General features: G+C 38.3%; 1 protein-coding gene across 3 annotated transcripts in view; it reads left to right on the plus strand.

Moving 5' to 3' along the window:
- The window catches only part of NECTIN3 (nectin cell adhesion molecule 3), a 58,188-nt gene that overhangs the window by 5,903 nt on the left and 30,599 nt on the right, over positions 1–21,686 (plus strand). For all 3 annotated transcript variants that reach the window (XM_058846932.1, XM_058846939.1, XM_058846924.1), the window contains exon 2: positions 16,725–17,063. In XM_058846932.1, the coding sequence (XP_058702915.1) occupies positions 16,725–17,063 (339 nt within the window). The remainder of the gene's footprint in view (positions 1–16,724; positions 17,064–21,686) is intronic.

The raw sequence follows: 21,686 nt of genomic DNA on the forward strand, positions 1-21,686 counted from the left end.
CAGGTAATCAACTTTCAGACTTTGGACTGTTTCAAATGTGAACCCAAAAATTTTTCTTTCTGTCCATAAGTTAGCAATAGAAGAAAATTGGCAGCAGGAATGAAAAAAACTTCAAGGTCTTAAAGCTTCTGTTGATGTCCTCTATCCTTTTACTTTGGCTTTTTCAAGTGTATGAGGATGGTAAAGGTAGGTAAAGTTTAGCATGTTATGAAGGTCACTTCTAGTTCAGGTAATGAAAAGCAGTATCAAGCTTCCAGACAATCCTCTTTTATCATAGCTGCATTCTTTTGTTCAGTATTTTTGCTTCTTTTCAGTTGTTTTTCAAGTAGTGTACAGGAGTAAGAGCAATTTTAATTTTTTAATAGTGTAAAATAACATCCATCTTACTCTGTGTGAAGGCTAGTCAAGTACAACTCCTGAGTTGACAGGGATACTGAGATTATCTGCAGCAGTAGACAGCTCTTGCCCAATTCACTTCCCCAACCCCCTTCCCACATCAGATTTTCATTATCTGGTATTTAAGATAACGTTATATGTCTACAGGGATTCATTGTTTTCTCCTTTTCCATTAGTCAAGGTTTGTATAACATGATAGCTCTTAAACTAGTCCTGGGATTAGTTTGTACAGAGCAGAATGTTTTCCAAAAATGACTTGTTTTGAATACTTGGTAGGTGCTATCAGTGTAATGCAGTGGCATGTGCAAAATTTGGGGTCATTCAAATGGCAATCTCCTGCTAAAGGTGAATAAAGACTAGTTAAGGAGGTCTCCATAGCTGATATGTGTACAGATGAGTGGAAAAAAAAACAACTGAGCTAGCTTGATCAATTTATTGGTTAAATTATTAGCCACTCAGAAGATTTCAGATTAGTGTTGGATTTTACTTTTTCTTAATCCTGTATTGTGTGGGCATTCTTTGCCCACTTCTGTTGCTTTTTTTACTTGAAATACCACCCATGCTGCATGTGGTATATTGGTATAAGCTGAAGACTAATTATTGCTGGGACAGGCATAACCAAAACCAGCCTATTGGATGAAGAGATGCTAGAGAAAGAATAAGAAGGTGTTCAAGATGGGTAACTTAATTTCTTTTTAGTGTATATAATTTGGTAGAAAAATAGTAACTTTAATCAAGTATAAGTTAAATTACATCAAATACCAAGTAACTTCTTCATAGCAACAGATTAACTGTGGGAGCAAGACTTTTGACTCATGCAATTTGGGGATAATTTCTTTACCCAAATTCCTTTAGTTTCTCCAACATCATCTGTTGACCCTTGCCACAATGAATAACTAACTCTGCTAAGGTTGATTGCTAATGGTTGGAAAAGGGAAGTCAAGAGCTGTTAAGCTTAATATAATTTTTTAATATATTTGTAAAGATTGATAATTGCATTATAAAAACCCACTTCTCAGCCCTTTACAAGTGATGCTGTTCCTGTGTTTTGAACACTTCAATGCATTGTTGATTTCAACTGCTAAACTTTCTTGAAACTGAAGGAATGTTATTATGACTTCATGAAGGCACTGTATCATTTAAAAATACCCTGTAGTTCTAAAGTAATCAACTATGAGAAACTGATGGTTGTGACCATACTATTAATCACTTTTAGGGAAATTTAAATGCACCCTGTTGAAAGCTTCAGTGTGTTACTGGTAGCTGAGGTAGTATAGAATAATCTACCTCTGGTAACTAACAAGTGTAATATAGCTATTTATCCAGGGCAGGGTCAATAGGAAGAAGCATATGAAGTTCTGTGTAGCTGTTTAAAGTATCAGAAGCAACTTGGACCTCTGTTATTTGGAGCTCATGAGACTTCATCAAAAGTACCAGCACAGTTTTGTGCTCCCAAATATGAGACAGGTGCTGACGTGCCTGGGAAAGGCCACTAAGGTAGGGAACCACCACATGATGTATGAAGAGGGCTGGAGAAGTGAGTTTGTTCAGCTTTGAGAAATGTCTGAAGTGGGGCATCCTAATTGCTGCTGGCACTGTTTAGTAGGCAGTGAGAGGGAAATGAAATGAAGACAGACTCTCCTTAGCTAAGAACAGGGAAAGGATAAGAGGCAGCAGACACAAGCTACAACAAGGAAAATCACTATAATGTGTTGGCAGTGTGTTTTCTCACACAGAGAATGAAGCACTGAAACAGGTTGTGGAATCGCTGTCCCTGAAAATATTCAGAACCTGACTATGCTATGACCCCTGAGCAATTTGATCTAACTTCAAAGTTGGCACTGCATTCAGTTGGGGATGGGATTGGATAACCTCCAGAAGTCCCTTTCAGTCTAAATGAGCCTCACAGTGTGCATGGGCAGGCAGGAGCTAGTATGCTATAGTTGCTAGCCCTGGAAGAAAGGTAGGAGTAGTTGGAAGTCTTCTATTTAGATTAAAATGTCAAAGTAATGTCTGACACAAGTTTTTCCTCAAAATCAATTTGACTGCTAAAAACTTACTTCAAAATTGGATCTCATTGTTGCTTCCTAATGTAAATTAAGTCTGTTAGAGAATTTGTTAAATTAAAATCTGGCTACATTTTTTCTGTTGTGTTAATAAATAGCCAATAAGAGCAATCCTGTATAGCACAGAGCTGGGTGACAGTGAGACACACTGAAAATGTAGCTTAGCAGTAAATTGAGCAGCTATTGAGCAGCATTCCCTAGGCTTACTGTCACGATGCAGTTCCTGGACAAAGAAGGGTTAACTTTCTGGAATGGCCTGCATGGAGCTGGCCTTAAGAGCTAAAAAAAGCCAGCAGTGTCAGCAATGCAGGGGGCAGCAGGCATCCCATAACTTTGTAATGTAACTGGTAACTCATCAGATTTTTTAATGGACAGCTGAGATTTGCTGCTCCTGACAAAAGTTTGTTTTATATTTCATTGTATGACCACAGTTGTTCAATACTGGCTGGTAACACTAAAACTTTACGGGTAATTGAAAATGTGAAGTTAATATTTAGCTGTCCTTTTGAAGTTGTCTGAGACTTTGCAGCATTACATAGTGCAAAGTACAAAAGCCTCCCGTTTTACATAGTGCAAAGTACAACCTCCCTTCTCTTTCCTCAGGCTTCAGTTCTCCCCAGAGTGGGTGGTGTGTGGAAAGACAGCATACAAAAAGTGAAGGAGTGATCTGCTAAAGACTGTCGGGGCTTTCCTAGGGATTGAAGGTCCTGTTCCTTCCTCTAGAGGGATGTCACACACACACACCAGTGCTCCTGACCAGTTTTTAATGGCTTTCTGGTTTCACTGTAGGAAGTACAGTATGGGGGCAGGAATTGCTGCATCTTTACAACTGTTACTGAATGCTTAGAGTTTCAGATACCGCTTACTGATTCCACGGAAAAGCCAAAAGAGAAACTGCCAGAACCCAAAGTCCTGATAACAGAGTGTTAATTTAAAGCAATTCAAAAAGTTTGCTAGTACAGAGGTTTTTGGTAGTTATGTGGACCATGTACACTCATACCACTAAATGCAGTGGACAGTCTCTCTGATTCTGCCATGTCCCTTTCTCCATTTAAAGTTGAAGTGATGTTCAGTTCTGTGTGACTTGAACTTTTACTTTATTGTTCCTATGTAAAAGTAATATTCTACTAAAGACAAAGATGTTACTACAACAGTATTTTTTCATTTGCCTTGTTCTCCCCAAAGTGGCTGAAATACCCTAGATAGCTGATTTTGTGGTGGTTTTTTTTTGTTGTTGTTGTTTATTTAAAGTTATGCCAAATCAGGAGGTTTGTGCTTAAAACTTCTTTGTTAGGTCAGGAGTTTCATAGACCTGGCTTTTCAGTATGGCACACCTTTAAATGTCTGTAGTCCTGGCTTGTCAAAACCAGCCAGCATTTGTGGTGGTATCTGTCAGAATTAATTGGGTTTTTTTTTGTTGACTTTTTAAACTGTGTTGTGTTTATACTGGATGAAAAAAGAAAGGCATCCTGTGTGCTCTGACTTCATTGACTTTATTCATCTGAACTGAACAGTTCAGAAATCCTCCTTTGCACCCCTACCTTTGTGTAGGTAAAATATGGCGCTGTTCTAGGACATGTAGCTTGAATGTGATCACATTTTTATTAGACCTTATGTCTGAACATAAAGTTGAACAGTTATTGTGAAACTCAGAAATTGACAATTGGCTTTCTGAGTAGACCTAAGTTTGCCTTGATAATAAATGGAGAGGTGGAGTCTGAGAAGTGCAGTGTAGTATGAGAAAAACAGAAAGTATATGCATATGAAAAACTAAGTTACTGAGTGACAAAATAATTAAGTACTGATATAGCACTGCACAGGTCTGTAAATACAGGCACAGAAATATGCTAATTCTTGATTTATATCTTCATTGCTTCTCCCAGCCAGCTGGGTTGACTGTCATTCCAGCATGTGTGCTGTGCAGTCTTATAATTAATATGTAGATTCTGGCTGACCATTGCAGCTTTCCTGTGCTGCCTGGTGTAAATCCTGTGAAATGCATGGAAGATCAGGTATTAATTAATTTGACTTCTCTAGTCACTGAACTTTCCCTGAGGAACCAGGACTACTGAACCACAGGCAGGGTCTGTCTGATGAAGTAAGGTTGAGGGTTCTTTTCTAAAAGCATTGCTAGCTTGTGAGGAGGGTTTTAAACTATGCGTGTTGAGATAGCCTCTGATTTTTCTCTAACCTGAAGAAAAGCAAAGATGCAAGGAGCAATCAACAAGTGTCCAAGGGGGACATATGAGGGAAATTGTTTTTCTCCCTTCCATTGGGAATGCATCACAAATGAGGAGAATTGCAGACTTAGGATCTCATTGGGATTCCAGCAATACTGTGGAATAGGTTTCATGACTAGAATCACGCAATTAGCTCGATTTGTGTCTTTCAGGAAAGGCAGGCCAGCAAGGTGAAGAAGAGTGTCCAGAATGCTGGAACAAGACTGGTGTGGCTAAACAGAGAGTTGGAATTCAGGAAAATGAGAGTTTATGAGCTTTGGAAGAAGAGGCAGGCCACTCAGGAGGACTACAAGGATGTGATGTTTGCAGGTGGAAAATTAGAAGAGCCAAAGCCCAACTGGAACTTAATCTGTCTACTGCTGTAAAAGAAAGTAAAAAATTATTTTTACAAATACACAAGCAACAAAAGGAAGGCAAAGAAAAATCTCCATCTTTTCTTGAATGTGGGGTGAAACAGTGACAAAGGGTGAGGTATGGAATTAGTTTTTTTGCCTCAGTATTTAGTATCAAGACTAGTTGTTCCCTGCATACCCAAACTTCTGAGCTTTTGGAAGACAGGGATGGGAAGCAGGATGAAGCCCCCATTATCCAAGGACAAATGGTCAGTGACCTGCTGTGCTACTTAGACACACACAAAACCATGGGGCCAGATGCCATCCACCCAAGACTACTGAAAAAGCTGTCAGAAGTGCTCCCCAAGCCACTGTGAATCATTTACCAGCAGTCCTGGTTCTAGTTCACTGGAAGTTAGCAACTGCAATGTCCAGCTACAAGAAGGGCTGGAAGGAGGAGCAAGGGGACTTAGAAGCCTGTCAGCCTAACCTCAGTGCCAGGGAAGGTTATGGAGCATAAGATCATACTGAGTGCCATCATTCAGCATGTGTGCATGTGGCACTTGGACACTTATTTTAGTGCTGGACTTGGCAGTCTTTGCTTAGTGGTTGGACTAGGTGATCTTAAAGGTCTTTTCCAGCCTAAACAGTCTGATCTTTAAGTCCCACATCTGGACTGAGATAGACCATAACCTATGCTGGTGAATGGAGTTAAGGGGCTGGAAGGCAGCTTGGCAGGTGCAGGTATAGAGCCCTGGTGAACAACAATTGAGCAGTATCAGCAGTTTGTCCTCACAGCAAGGAAAGAAGACCTCATCCTGGGCTCTGCTAAGTATGACAGCAGACTGAGGGAAGGGGTCCTTAACCTCTCTTCATCACTGGAGCCCTGTGTCCAGTTTGTGGCTCATGGTACCAAGGTGACACTGAGCTACCAGAGCAAGCCCCAGAGTGGGTCACTGTGTTGACTGGAGCACAGGGTGTGCAAGCAGAGGCCTCAAGAGCTGGGTCTGATCAGCTTGGAGAAGAGAAAGCTGCAGGAAAGGAGCCCTTATCTGCTGTGTATCAAGAACACTTTCTTCAGAGATTCCCCACACAAAGGAATAGAAAGTGGAGTGTGGGAAATCCTGAGCCAGTGTAAGGAAGTAGAACTTCTCTGTGAGGGAGAAGGTGCCCAAAATATTTGAGGAATTGATGTCCAGTGGTGATACTCTATACTTGACCTGATGGATCTTTAAGTAGCCTGATAAAACTGGACCTACTCTGAGCAGGACTGAGTGGCCTCTTGAGGTCCCTTGCCCCTTTACTTTCATGAAGTCATTATTCTATACGCCAATATTAGAGCTTGTTTGACTTTGCTAATGATAAATGCATTGTGAAGAAACCTGTGCCTAGGAGTTTACTTGTGTTTGTGGTAACTGCTGGGTAATTGACCTGGTTTCAAATGATCCCTATAGTTTATATCTGTGTTTGACATGACCTGTTGAACACTTTGGAGATATCAAGGGATTTCTGTGGAAATTTGGTTGGTTGGGTTTTTCCCTCTCCTCTGGTACTGATGAATAGTGATTCCTGTGACTTGGAATGCATCTGAATGCTTCAGTCTGACAAATGAAGTCAGAGTGATTAAGTCAAGAATATCTTAATAATGCTCATAATTTAGTCTCTTGAGTAGACATGAGCTTTTTGGGTAATCTAGCAAGATGCACATTATAGTTACCCTCATGGTTAGAACAGCAGCTTATGTAAATACCGCTATGTAGCAGAAAAGTGACTTGGTACTTTATAATGAAAGAGAACAAACAGCAGTGACAAGAATCCTATACTGAAAGCTTTGTATTGTATTTTTGGCTTCTGATTGAGCTGCCTTGGTTTGTTTTTTTTTCTGTTAGTCAGTGAAATGGCAAGTTTATTATACGGTAGTGTTGAAACAACAGCCATTTAACTTAGAAGGAAAGCTGTTTTCTGGACATCAGGAGCACCAACCCATGTTTTTGCAACTGTGGCTAGGTGGAACAGAATATGCTGCTATGTCATTGGTAACTACCACATTTTGAAATGAAGCAGAAGTGATGGGCAGTAACTCCTCAGACTTCTGTGATATTTAGTGCTCAATCCTTCATCCCCAGTTTCTCTTCTCCTCAAAAAAATAAAAAAAAAGAAAACAAAAACCATGGCTATTGTAACAGCATTAAATTGCTTTTCTAAATATGTAGTGGTGAAGTCTGGAGTCTGGAAGGACGTGTCAGGGTATTTATCTGACCACACCATTTAGTAGTCAACATGGTCTGGGATTTTTTTCTGGAAGAATTCATGTGGTGGAATCTGTAGTTGTAGGTGGTGCTGGAGGATAGTAGGATCTTGTCTATTGCATATCCTGGAGTATGAGGTGCCCTAATTGTATATAACTCCTAGTTACTGAGAGTAAATTGGAATAAAGGTGAGTTTCAGAGTCTTGAAGTACCTTAAGAAACTGAGGGATTGAATAGTTAAGCAAGCTGAAGTGTAGATGGCTGTTCAGTGATGCCCGTGAGGCATCCTTTGTGGAGGAGAGTATTGAACTTTGTGTATGAATTACTATAAATATATAATATTTGTATAATTGCAAAGAAGGCCTTGAGTATGTGATGGTCAGTTGTGTGAGCTTTGCCAGAAGTCTGGTTTGAAGGAGCTGCCTGTACAAGGTCTCAACTAGGCAATGCACTGCTGGGGAGGCATTTCCTCGGTCACAATGTTGTATTGGCATCCTCTTTGAACTTGTAGTAATGCCAGCTTTGAAATTTCTTAGCTCTGAAGAGTGTACTAGAGTTGAAACCTTTTAAGAATAAACTGATGTCCAAAAAGTGTCAATTTTTGTGTAATGTGTGACATCTGTATTATGAGAGGCAGTTTATATATAGAAGTCAGAAAATCAGAAGCACTAGCTGACTAAAATTAGGTGATTAGGTGTTCCTGTATATCTTACGGAGTTTCATCACCTTGAACTCACAGCCCTGAAAATAAATGAAGAGATTGAGCTTTTAAAATAAATTTAAGCAAGCAGCATTAGAGTTATGTCTAAGCATAGGGTTATAACTCATTATTGAACATGCTGAGAATGAGCTACTTTTCTCAAGGCTGAAAGCTGTCCTTTCTCCCAAATCTTATTTGTTGCTGAGAATATGACTTGTTTGTAAGGGGTGATTTGAGTGGCTCAGCTGAGGACAAACTGAGGCTAACAGAGATTTCATGGGGAGTTAAATATACAACTTTGAAAAGTTAAAAGATTTTTTGCAAAATACGTGACAAAAGATGAATATGTGCTTCTGGATCAGAATGAAAAATAGTAAGTCATAGAGGAGACTGGTCATGGGCTGTGATGAAGAGAAGAACCTTAACTGAAAAAAAGTAACTAAAGGATACAAATAGAAGGAACTGAGAAATACATTCAATAAGAAAGTAGCTATTTATTTTAACAAGTTGCAATATTCAAGTTAAACCAAATGCAAGCTGACCTGAGGATGAAAAAAGTATCTGCAAGTGCTCTAAGTATGTGTTAGCTGAAAGCACTGGTGCTCTGTTTCATAATATATTTCAAATTCTGTGTACTGAGCATTAAAAATGAAATGGATTTGCCATTCTAGATACCATCAGTGTTAATTTCTATTTTGTGTTTTCTTCCTTCATGTGTAGCTGGTTGGTTTCTTGATTTGCAAAGCAAGTTGAAGATAGTCTTAAACACAGTTGAAGAAATATCAGGTTTCTAGGAAGAGAACTGGGAAAGCTTATAAAAGCAGTGTATTCTGAAGTCTCCCCACAGCAGCAAGGTCTGGATGAGCCCAGTGGTTGTATAAGTGGTATTAGTGTATGGGATGGAATGTTGCCAGTAAGTTCCTGAAATGAGAACTTGTCATTAAGTCCTTCAGCATGCGTGTCATATTGGCTAACAAGATTTTTAAGGAAGACTGGATTATTATTTTGCTGAAAGTGTCTGTTAATCTTACAATAACAAAGCCAATAAAATGATCATGTGCAGGATCAGCTTAGGTTTGTTTGGGAGTTTGTTTTTTTTTTGTTTTTTTTTTAATTACCAAATACCAAACCTTTCTAAAGGGTGTGGAGGTTTGTCATTTTGGCCAGGGTGTTCATTTGAGGAATTCATGTTCTGTAGCATCAAAGGTTTTCTTTATTTCAGTGGGCTTAGTTGCTTGTTTTCTGTGCTTCTGTTTTTGTTGTTTGTTTTTTTTCACTGCTTTACTCTTTTACTGGTTTATCTCCTTCCTAATCTTTGCAGGCACTCTCTTTTTGCTGTGTAAGTACTTTCAGACCTTTATCAGGTTACCTTTTATGAGAATAATAATGAGTTCTTCCAGTCCTTTCTTGTAGGTCATGTTTTCTAGGCCTCTGAGCACACTTCACTTTCAGACTCTCTAGATGGCTAATATATGATGTGTGCTGTTCAAGCTGAACAACTCCAGATGGAGCCTCACTGATGTTGGCTAGAGCAGATACTTCTCTATTAGCATATTCTATAGTGTCACTTTCAATTCTTGAAATATAATCACTGTACACTTGCTGTAGCTTTCAGAACACTCTTTGCTCTCTAACCAGTTATTTTACATCCTCAGTGTGTTACTTAGACCTGTTCCTGCCAGCTGCTAGTCTAATTTGGACCCACTGCAGCTTGAAGATATTTTTCTGCCTGACTGGGAAATGTTTAAGTGTAACATCACTTGTTTTTCTGTGTATAATGCATTAGACATCAGCCCCACCAAGATTCAGATGTACAACTCTCCTTTTGACCTCCAGTTTTCTGTTAAATATTTTGTTTGTGTTTAAGCTGGATGCCTCATGGAGGACTTCAACCTTTCCCACCAGATTAGTTTGTGAGAACTATTGACTCATCTTACGTGTTTCAAAAGATTTCTAAGATCATCTGTAACTGTTCAAAAAACTTTCCATTAAGAGGTTTGAGTTACATTAAGGACTGCTTGTTTCAATCTCTTCTGTGTATTTATGCCAATTGCTCTGATACTTAGGGATTTGAATTTATTTAAATGGGAGTGTGAAGAATTTTGTGGTGGCTAGGCAGTAGTGGTGTGTATATGGATAACTTTTGAGCTACTTGTTTATTCTTACTACTTGTTTTTTGAGGGAGTGGGACTTGAAATGAGATATTCTTCTCCAGAAATGAGATATTATTCGCCTCCTTTTGAGCCTGGCCCATTTATTGGAAAAAGAATACCTCAGTGTCCTGCTTATTTCCTTTTAAAGGAGGTGGAATTGGAAGATTTGGTGAAAAAGAGTTACAGAAGAACTTCCAGCCGCCTCACAGCATGCCTTACTTATTAGTTCAACATATTTTAGAAATATCTGAAAGCTTAGTGTCAAGATAAACATGTGTCTTAATTTGCTGTGTGTTAATATGTGTAAAAGATTATAATGTAAGAACATGTAAAATGGACATTGATTTTAATATGGTCTAAGTTGAAATTCTACATGAAGTTTTAAAGTTCATGGGATTTTGTAAACATTTTAGTGAGTAGTTTGATTTAAAGTTTCAACCTTACAAAATTTGCCTTCTAAGAGTCTTTCCCAATTCCATTTGAATCATAAGCGTAACATTCCTTTTTAACTTCCTCTAGTGTCTTAGATTGTCTTGCTTCTTGCTACTAAAGGTCTGTGCAGCATGGTGGGGAGCGGAGTATGCAGGGGCACAAGTGCTGTCTTATGTGGAGTTAAACTAGAACAGAAGCACCAGTTCACATGAGAAAATGGCATTCTGAAATAAGAATGGTGGGTAACAGCCATGTCTGACTTCAAGGGCAGAGCTTTTCTAAAGCTTCAGTTCCCGACTGAGTTGGGCTCAAGCTAATGTAAAACTCTGAGTTGTAACTACTTTGACTTTGTGTTGCATTGGAGTAAGGTGTCTTTTTGAAATCAGTTTCTTTGCTTTCTGTGCTGCAAATGTTAGTCTTGTAGATAATTGTTTATTGTGGAGTTGAAGAGGTTTGCATACTTTGTTGTCTTTGACTCCTTTGTGCTAGGATGGCAGTTCTTTGTCCAGTATTGCATTACCTCCTGGCCTTTAAACAGGCAGTGTTATGCTGTCTTATGAATGGTAGCTGTAGTCTTCCCAACAATTATTTCTATTCCTTGTTCCCTCTATGTAGATGTATATGTTGATTCAGCAACTAGAGGGAGATAACTGACAGTATGTATCTTCTATCAGCTGTGGGGAAGGAAGGAGCAGAGTAACACAAGCCTCCTGGCTGAATGGTGTGATATCTTGTCAGCTGTACCCTTAGGAGCAGCCAGATGGAGGTTCAGAGTGTTTCAGAATTCTGCAGAACATCCTGTGATAGCACTTAACTGAGAATCTGTCTGTCTGGAGCTTGATGTTAGTAAAACCCTTAAGCAACAGCTAACTTTTGAGACAGCACTGAAATTGAGACTGACCTCTTCATGTAGTTCTTGTTGTTAGTCTGATTTTTAGGTTGCTTGGAAAAGATGCAACTTGTGCAACTTTATAATTTTCAACTGGAAATTATGTTCCTCTTTCTATGGTTTTTGTAAGAAGTCAGGCTGTAGTCACCTAGAGGAGAGCTGCTCATGTGATAAAGTCAAGATTGGAACCTCGTTTTGGGCCATTTGCAGGTGTAGAAAGTTAACATTCACAAGTTAATAGAACCATTTCCAAGTGGTGGACTTGCATGAGCTACATCATAATGTTTTTACTTTCCTGTTGGTATTAGGTAAAGTTGAGTTCTGGTTTAGAAGGTAGAATCCCTTGAGCTAAAGTAAAATGAAAAAGCAACCTGAGAAAGCCTGAGAATTTCAGTAGTCTTGGCTTCAGACTATGGAATTGCTATGCCTCATTTCACCAAAACTTTTTACATTCTGGTAGGCTTTTGTATGCCTATTATAGAGTGTGCTAAACACTGAACAAGGCTTTAAGTTTTGCTCTCTGAGATGGAAGTAATGTTTTTCTTCCTTAAAAAAATAAGGCAAGTACTGTACAAAAAAAAAAGGGAACTTGAGCTGAGTCCTGTAAATGCAATTCTTATAAAAGCTAATCTCATGCTGTTCCTTATCCCAGCTCACTTGTCCCCAGAAAAACTAATTGATACTCCACTTCAAGCAAGGATTGTGACAAAGCAGATCCTTGGGTGAGAGTAACACAAAGTTATAGTACTATCTCTTTGATGCAACTGCGGCTTTTTCCTAAGTGCTTGCTTAGCACTTCTAATTGGAAGCTAGTGTTGAGGCATTTTGTACTACTTAATCTTAAATCTTTTCCATTCCTTGCTTCTGATCTTTTTTTGACATAGTAATTTGATTGTGCCCTGGTGCTCAAAAGACACACTGACTTCTTCCCAGTCATTTAGGCATATATTTTTATAAAGCCTCAAGTTGAGGTTTCATCTTGTTTTCTGCAGTGTCTTAGTGATTTGTTTTACCAGCTAAACAAATCTGAAAATGCCACTAGATTTATGGAGCCGTGTTCATTGGCTATATTGCATTGCCACTTGTAATTGACTGAGCTAATTCAGAAAGTTAAATCAGGAAGAGAACAAATGAGTTTTTGTAGGTAGGGGTCTTTTAGGTACCTGATGAGTGCTGACACAGGAGGAGGAGGACTGCGAGAATAAGCTTTCTGGTATCAGCTGAAATTAAAGTGACCAAACAATAATGCTTAACATGACCTTAAGAGTGTTCCATGGGAAGTTCTGCTGACATAGCAACTTGCTGTCAGCAACATGGGATGTTCTTGTTTTGCTCCGTTCTTGATTGGAATTCTGCTGAATTCCCTGCAACTAGTGTGTGCTAAGGCCACATATACCCATAAGCTGAATAACTTGCTGATAGAGGGGAAAAATTCACTTTTATGCTCTTCTGTAGTTTGGCTTTGTCTTGTGGAAATAGTGGGAAATCAGTGGCTCAAAAGTGTCAGTATGGTCACCCTGTCTTGCCAAACTGTGCTGTTAAGTGGGTAACAAAACACATTTCTTTTATAATTAGACTTGTGCATGGCTGCTCCATTTAGAAAATCTAAATCTGCTATTTATTGCAACAAATAACAAGCATGTAAATGTGGAAAGTATTCTGTCATTCCATAGCATGAATACTTTGTTGTGTTAAGAAGGTTGTCATATAATTCCTCAGTATCTTTTTTTCAGTTAGTGGTAGAAACTTAATTCAGAATTTATATTGAGCAGATTGTTATCATGGTCAGTATTTGATAGCACCTAGTTCTGTGCCTCTTAATGCTGCAAGTGAGCCTTAGGGATCTTTTGTTTTGTTTACTCTTTAAACTCTCTGTCAAGTTACGTGAGTAGAGGCAGTGCCTTGCTGTTTCAGGCAAGATTCTTGACTTTATTGCCAAGCGTTGGATCACTGTGATCAAAAATCAGTTAGTGAGTAGGAACTTAGCTGAAATTGAATCATGTTAAAATGCTTGAGATGGCAATCTCAGCAGGCTGCATGTGAAACAGTACAGGACAATCTTATGTATTCCAAGGGAGCAAAAAAGGAAAGGGAAGGCAGGTCTGTAAAAATTTGGACAAATATATAGAAAAAGTAAGCTCTGATGCTGTGTTTGCCTTGAGAATTTATGAAACATCTTGATTACTAAGTAAATACAAAGTGTATCCCTAAGTTTTGTTGAGAATGACAAACTTGAGTGTTATGAACATGAGGCAGAGAAGGTCAGATGTCAGGAGGAGGAGGGCTAAGATTCATTAAAACAATAAATGTACGTCCTATGTGCCAGTGCTTTGGATCAGTTAAGAACATGATTAGTGTGGTCGTGAAGTGTCTTGGTGTTGAACCTTGAGCATTGTAAGCCTCTAAATGTGTGATTTTGGAGGAGACATCTAGCTTGTTCTTGAACTGCAGTCTGTGAGCAGAATACTGGCTCTCGAGTGGAAGCCTTTTTGTCAAAGGAAATCCTTACCTTAAGAAGGCTGAGCCTTGGAGAACCCTAAATATCTACATGGTAATTAGCTTGCTAGTTTGAGCTATTAGCTTGATTGCTCTGCAAGTATGGCTAGTAAAATAATAACTGGATGGAGATTAAAACAAGAGATACTGTTCCAAATTAAATATGTGGTGTTAACACTTCAGGTTTAAACTATTTCTAGCACTTTAAACACTTTGGAGTCCATATACTGTGGATATATATGTAAGTTCAAGTTAAATAGTTTGCGTAGATAAGTTGATTATTTTATTTTTTTTTTGGTTGGTTGGTTTTTTGGTTGGTTTTTTTTTGTCTTCAGAGTCTGAACACATATCAGAAGATGAGATAAATGTAAAAACGTAAAATTTGGAGCAGTGATCTGTTAGCTCTACCTCCCTTGCTGGAGAAGGTGAAGGAAAAATATCTAACTGATCATCATTCTATAGCTGCAAGTGTGTTTATGTCTATGAATATATGTGGGTCCTGCTCAGTTCAGTCTGTAAATCTTGAAAATAGCAGCAATGAAAAAGTTTTGCTTCTGAAAATATTCATGTAATTCATGTGAGAACACAATGTTCTCATGGCACAAATGAGCTGTTAGAAGTATGCCTTGGTGAGAAACTTGTGCAGTATTGACTTTTGGAATATACAATTGTCATCTTTATGTAGCTAAAGCCTCCAATTACTGGGAGCAGAGTTGTCAAAAAAAGGTAAAAGGAAGCAAAAGAGATGTGTTCAGTTAACTGGAATGTTTTTTCAGTTCAGTTTGTTACCTTCACCATAAGTCTGAGAAGTTTTTGTAAGTTTACTTATGGGGCTTTTCTATACTAAGTTGTTTGGGGTTATATACAGCTAATGACTATGTAAAAGTTTAATATAGGTTAAGACTCTGTAGATTTAACTGTTGCAAAAAGCTGATTCCTGAATGAAAGTCTTTTTGCTTAAATTACATTACAGAATCGCTATATCCTGTACATTCTGAAATACATTTCTCAAATGTCACTTGTGAGCCTTATTTATGAGGTAGAAATAAATAGTCAAATACTTTTTAGGGAACATTGTACCTTATGTTTAAATATAGCAATGGCTAGTGGAGACAAAGCTTGGGTAGAACTCTGTGCATGTCAGTTTGCAAATAGTTGCCCTCTTTCTAGTGTCTGTCACAATAATGTGTCAAGTAAGAGGCATGAGGAGAATAGACAGAAGGTTCTTGCACTGCTTGTCATGGCAGATATTCTCTATATGAAACATGTTATGTTGTGGTTTTTTTTGACTTTTCTTGCTATTCTTTGTCTCTTCACCAGGCACACTTAGTGACTGATGTATCAACAATATTGGTCTAAATTTCTGGCTTAGCTTTACTTATTTGTGTAACTTAAGGTGTTCATACTATTGATGTCAGTAGTTTTATACTGAAGAAATCCATAGCTAAATCACTTTTTTGGGTGATTTGATTGACTCAGAAATGGTTTGAACAATGAAAAATCAATCAATGGGAAGCGGAAAGCTTTTAACAACGGATTCGTAGATAAAGGCATATAAAGACTTCTTTCCTGAGCACATGGCTTGTCTTTTGTGTGAACTTGGTGAATGAAAAGACAACTCATGTCTCAAGTTGAATGACTTCTTCATGATTATGAGAATGGGGCTTATAAAATTTCTACTTTTGCTTCATCGGGGAACTTCCTCAGTAACAGCTTGAGTACTGATTTGGTATCTGAAGAGAGAATCGGAGCATTTGAAATAGCTTTGTTAAAATCTGAGCACAGAAAAAAGAAATAACAATGTGGACTAAGACTTTGGTTCCTTTTTGTCAGGTTAGTTTGCTCCTAGAGAACTAATGAGTGAAGTTGCTGGAGCATCTGTTTGGCAAAAGAAATTGTGAACCTGTGGTATATTTGAACTGCTTTGTCCTAGTGGATTTCCCTTTTTGAAAGGAGGGTGGAGTAAAATGCTGAGCTCAGAATGTGGTTGCTAGTGTGGAAGGCATTTTAGGTATTAAACAGAAATACACTGAATCCTAAGCAAGAAATTGACTACTCTTGCGTATTTGCTGTCTTGAGAGAAGGTCTTGTGTGAAGACACCCCACTACAGTGAAGCAGAAAGATGGCATATGTATGATGGTACATGTCTTCATCAGGAACTAGGGTAGGAAAGTTCAAGTTGAGGTCTTTGAGTGACTGTCACTGTAAACATGGAGTGGTTTGTGGGATTTTGATAATGGCTTTTTGTTTGTTTTTTTAATTGTTGCTCTGCTTTTAAAATATTTACTGATGTGGTAAGTGCTGAAAGTTTTACTTATTTCTACTTATAAAAGATACGACTTAATAAAGATTATTTAAGGACAAATACAAAAGTGCAGCAGTTTAACTTAAGTTTTTGCTTGATGCTCTATATCAGTAACCAGAGTGCTGAAAAGTACCCTGTCTTGTTTTTTTGGTAAATCTGAATTCACTAAATGTTCGTAGCTAGTTAAATTCCCAAATAACTTTTACACCAGTTACACAATTGTCAGGTCATTTTTATATGAAGTTGTGTATTAGTGGTAATATTGTTTGAAAAAAATGATTGATCTTTGATGTTTTTGCTTGAAATGTGTTTCTGTGGTATTTCCACACTGTTGTGAATCAGTTATTCAGAAAAAAAGCAGGGATTCTCTTCTAGAAAGGTAAGGTAATTGTGGAAGAAAGCTTACTGTGAAAAGCAAGCAATGTAACTTTCTTGTGTAGCAGCTAACAATTGCTTTGTTTTTAGGTGCCTTAGCTGGACCAGTTGTTGATCCACATGTGCCAGCAGTTTGGGGGAAGAAGGTTGCACTGAAATGCATAATTGATGTAAACGAAACAATAACACAAGTTTCTTGGGAGAAGATATATGGTAAAAATTCACAGACTGTTGCTGTTCATCACCCTGAATATGGAATATCTGTTCAAGGAGAATACCAAGGAAGAGTGGCATTTAAAAATTACTCACTTACTGATGCAACAATCATCTTAAAAAATGTAAGCTTTTCTGATGCAGGAGAATATGTTTGCAAGGCAGTTACATTCCCACTTGGAAATACACAGTCATCAACAACTGTAACAGTATTAGGTAAGTCATCTTCTTTTTGAAAAGAAAATTCTGCAAAATTAGTAATAGGTTGTATTTTACCATTTATCCCAAAGAAAATGCAAAATATGTGTTTGCAGGACTTTCATTACAGGTGTGTTATTTGTACTGATGTCATAGAGGAGACTTCTGTTGGGCCTTACTTCCTTAAAACTTGTTATTTGACTGTCTAGTTACTAAAAATAAATAACCAGTTTCTATTTAGGCATTGTGCTAAAACAAACATTCAGTTTGAGTTAGTAGTGTTTTAGAGCTTTGTCTGACAGACAATGCTGATACCAGGGACTTGTGTGTATGTGCTGGGAAGCTGCTGAACTTCGCTTTAGCTACCACCTTGGCTAAATTCCCTCAGTTAGTACTGGTCTTCAGAAAAAGCAGGTATTTCTAAACCATGTTGGTAACTAACCCTGTTGTCTCAGTGAAATAGTCCATCATCTGTAATAGAGAGTTCCCAGTGAGGGTCAATGCCCCATGCCTGGAAACATTCAGATGGGACTCTGCAGCAGACTGGTATAGCTGAAGATGTCCTTGCTTCTTGCAAGGGCATTGGACTGGATGACCTTCAAAAAGTCCCTTCCAATGCAATTCTATGGTTTTTATAAATGTGCTGCTAACATGATAATTTAATATAGCTGCCTGGGTCTGGTGATGCAAACCGTTCTTTGCACAGTGTAAATGAAAAGCAAAACTGTCTTGATGACTGCTGGGAGTTGTGGGAAGAAATAGTCAATATAAGCTCTTGACTGTTTGTGGGTAGGCATAATGTGAAGTTTTGGGGGTTTGTTTACGCTAATTTTGTCCCTCTTGTTGAGGGCTAAGTATTGCTGTCATAAGGAGTTAGTGCTGAAGTGCAAGTAACTCAGGTGTTACTGCAGTGTAAGGTAAGATGATTACCCTAAAATGTGAAAGCCTGTTATTAACTTACCCTCACCTTACAATAGTATTCCTCTTGTACTAGTGTAAAGCACTTCTGTATCTCCTGCCAGGAGTCAAATGATATTTTCTGTAGCTGAGGTGGTCTTCAATGACTATTTCTGTAAGCACATGTGCTTTCTAGGATCTTCTCTAGGTCTTTGATAGCAGCTTTTCATAGCAGTAGAATACTCAATGTGATTAATCAGATGGCTGTAGCACAGTATGTAAACTGGTTTTCACCACAAGGTGGGGCAAAATAAATGCATCAAGCAACCGGCTTAATCCAATTTAAAACCAGTAACTTGACCAAAATCCTGTGATGTACGAAGCATGTGGTCTTATGGCTCTGTTTTTCACCTGACTTCTATCTGTATTACAAGTGGCTATGTCTGTGGCTATTGTAGCAGTCTTTTGACTTTCACCTATTGTGCTTTACCAGTAAGCAGTGGAAAGTTCTTACTACCTCCCCTCACTTTTTCTAGTCAGTTCCTCTTCTTAAGATTGGGGTTTTTTTTCAGGTAACATTAGTAATTGTGTCCATTTTGCACTCATCAGGTTTCTGGAGGAACTTGGAAAGCACATGTATGTCCCATGTCCTTATTATTCTAGATTTGAAAGAGTAGGACCACAACTTGTTGCATTAGATATACATTATGAAAAAATCCACTTGAAATAGGCAAAGAAGTATTAGGCATACAGTGGTTCTGATCATAGCTTTATTCATCATTGATGGTTGCCAATTGCTGTAAGTCTCTCAGGACTTGGTATCAACCTCTAAGTGGCAAAACCCAGCTGTTATTTGTAAAGGTGCTTTTCCATCCTAGTTACCAGCAGCTTCATTTGCATGTGCCACTAGGTAGCCAACCCTCTGTTGGACTTGAGTTTTTTTGCTTTAGCGGTATATTTTATGTCCTTCTAGAAACTTCTTGTTATACAGACTTGTAGGCTTAAACAGTCAAAATACTGAGGAAGTAATGATTTTCAGAATATGCTTGTAAATTAATAACTTGTGAATTTTGCTGGCCTGAATTCAGCAATTCCAAGCTCATCAGAATCTTAAGGCATGCAATAGCTGTAATTTAAATCATGATGTAACTTAAAATCATCTTCAATGATGCATTGACTGCATTCTCCCGCTGGTCTAAAAACTCTCCCTTAAGGAAAAAAGTTCCTGTCCTAAGTGAAGCTGTTTCCAGTTGAAGCAGGATTGCCTTTTTCCCTAGTCCCTGTCTGTTTTTATTTAGCAAAGAATTAAATTCCTTCCCACGTGTACTGGACATACTTAGTCATGTACTAGATGTGTCTCCACTTAAAGTGGAGACACTGAAAACAAATGGAAGAAAACAGTAACTACAAGATAAAATGCCCTGTGTTTTTCCTCAGTGCACTGGTCACTTAAAACCATATTTAAAACCTCTTATGTGCCCCAAGTTTAGCAAACATGCCATGTTTGGTGACTTTGCCCACTCCCAGTACCTTGTTCAGTGCTTCATGTCTTAAGGAAGTGAACTGTAAAAGAGGTTAAGACAGTGGAGATATGCAAATGCTTATAGGGTCAAACAGATACATTGAACTTTTCTAAAACTTTGCTTTGTCAAACTTACCTTGTTAATATTGTGCAAAAAATGGGAAATAATTTTTGTGTCAAGCAGTTGGTTTCCCCAAGATCCCAGGAAGCTGACCAAATGAGGCAAACTGGTGTCTCAGGGCAGAAGAAATGGCTTGTCACAAGGTAGCTTGCAGAGCTGACATAATTTTTATGTCATTAACTTGAGTGCTGTCCATGACTATTTTAAGTACTTGATTTGGTTTGACTCTGTCTTGCTAAGTTGGCTTTCTCATTGTGGGTATTTATTAAGTAGGTATTGTTCCTCTGCAGCCTAGCTCTTACCAATACTACAAGTGAGGAATAAATTGTACAGAGGAGTGTCAAGTGTGTAGGTCTGTCACCCTGAATTAGATCCCAGACACCCTTATGGAGAAAACCTTCCAATTAGGAATTCAAAGATGATGCATGTTGGGCATTATAGACACTGGATCCTATCAGACAATTCTGGTGAAGTAATGGTAGTCAAGAAGTGCTGGGTAATGAGATGTACATGTTCTTCTTGAGTACTACAGAGTACTCTGGGCTAAGAAAAAGTGTCAAGTTAGATGGCAAATTAGTGAACTGACTGGCCTTAAAAAACAAGCAAGCAAGCCCCCCTGACACCACTCCCCTAAAACTACTAAAACAAGAAAACCTTAATAAGTTACTAATTAAGCATTAATTAGCAAATAGGATAAAGTACGCAGAAGGAGAAAGCTTCTGATTTAAGGTGAGAGAAAATAAAAACTTGAAATACTGCTTTGGACAGAAGTTAATGAAGTACAATTGTGATGAAGGGGATGACAATTCCCAGTGTCTTGCTATTGCTAAGGGATTAGTAAATTTAATGTCAGGAGGAAATAATCTTGTTTGTGTTGCAATTATGCCAACTTCATCCAGATCTCCTGTGCCCAGTGTGCACAGAAAAATAGTTTTAAAACTCACAGAAGCAATTGAAAAAGGCTTGCGAAGTACATGAAAACCAAGTAGCTTTTTGGCCTCAAAACTTAATGCCATAGGATTTAAGGCTCTTGTGTGCATGCTGTATTATGTTCTTTCCCTGTAAAGAAGTATTAAGGACTTGAGCAGTGAGAGATTTCTGATACACCCATGTTGAATGTAAGGTGCAGGTAGAATAAACTGGGTTAAATTAGGTGGTGGTCATGAATCAGTAAAAGGGGAAGCACAGATTGGCAAATTAGTTGAGATCTTTTGAACAACTGCACATCCAACTTCCATGTTTCAGCCATCCTGTCTTTAATATTCAAGTGTAATTTATGCCATAATGTTGCTTTAGATGGAACTCTTACACTGTAGGAAGTAGGTCCTGCTTTTGGATCTTAGGGCATCAGTGGCTTCCTTTTCCACACAAAGGATTATCCTCATCATCTTTTTCATTTGGCCTGAATGTAAAGCATAACATTTCTACTGACTGAGTGTAGCAGCTTCTTCTCTAATGCTCTCCCAGCTACCTCTTGTATCCTCCACTGTGAGCAGAAAAAGTGAAAATCACATTCATGTGGCATTCTGAATGGTTCTGGGATAAGAGGACTGCATATAGAAGTCACACTTTCAAAAAACAAAAGACTACCACAAAAAAAATTCCAAAGCCCATACTTTGGGTAATCTGTTTTCCAACTGAAAATGGAAAACTGTTTCATGCTGTGAGAGATGAGATGCCAATGGCCCCTTGTAATTATGGATTCATTCACCAGATACTTCTTAATCCATGACTGAAACATCTAGAAAGGCCATAGAATAAGTAGCTGGGCTGCTGCTGTTTTTTTGGTTGCTGGGACAATAGTCCTGAATGATTAAACTATAGAAATTAGTATCCTAGCAGCAGTTGCTTTCCATTTTTCCATGTGTGGCTATTTAGTTATCTTGCAGTTGGCGTGTAGTACAAGAATCACAGTTTATGGGAAGATGTGACAGTAGAAGCCTAAACATTTATGATGTATAAAAAAAACCATGGAAATACATAGGACTGAGAATAAGTGTATTTTATGATGCTGAGTAGCTTTGTTTAGTTCACCTTTGTGTCTAGTTAACAAGCATAAAACCAAGTATTGCACAGTGAACTCAAACTGACAAATCTGGTG

The sequence above is a fragment of the Poecile atricapillus genome, chromosome 1 (genome assembly GCF_030490865.1).
Source record: "Poecile atricapillus isolate bPoeAtr1 chromosome 1, bPoeAtr1.hap1, whole genome shotgun sequence".
Lineage (NCBI taxonomy): Eukaryota > Metazoa > Chordata > Aves > Passeriformes > Paridae > Poecile > Poecile atricapillus.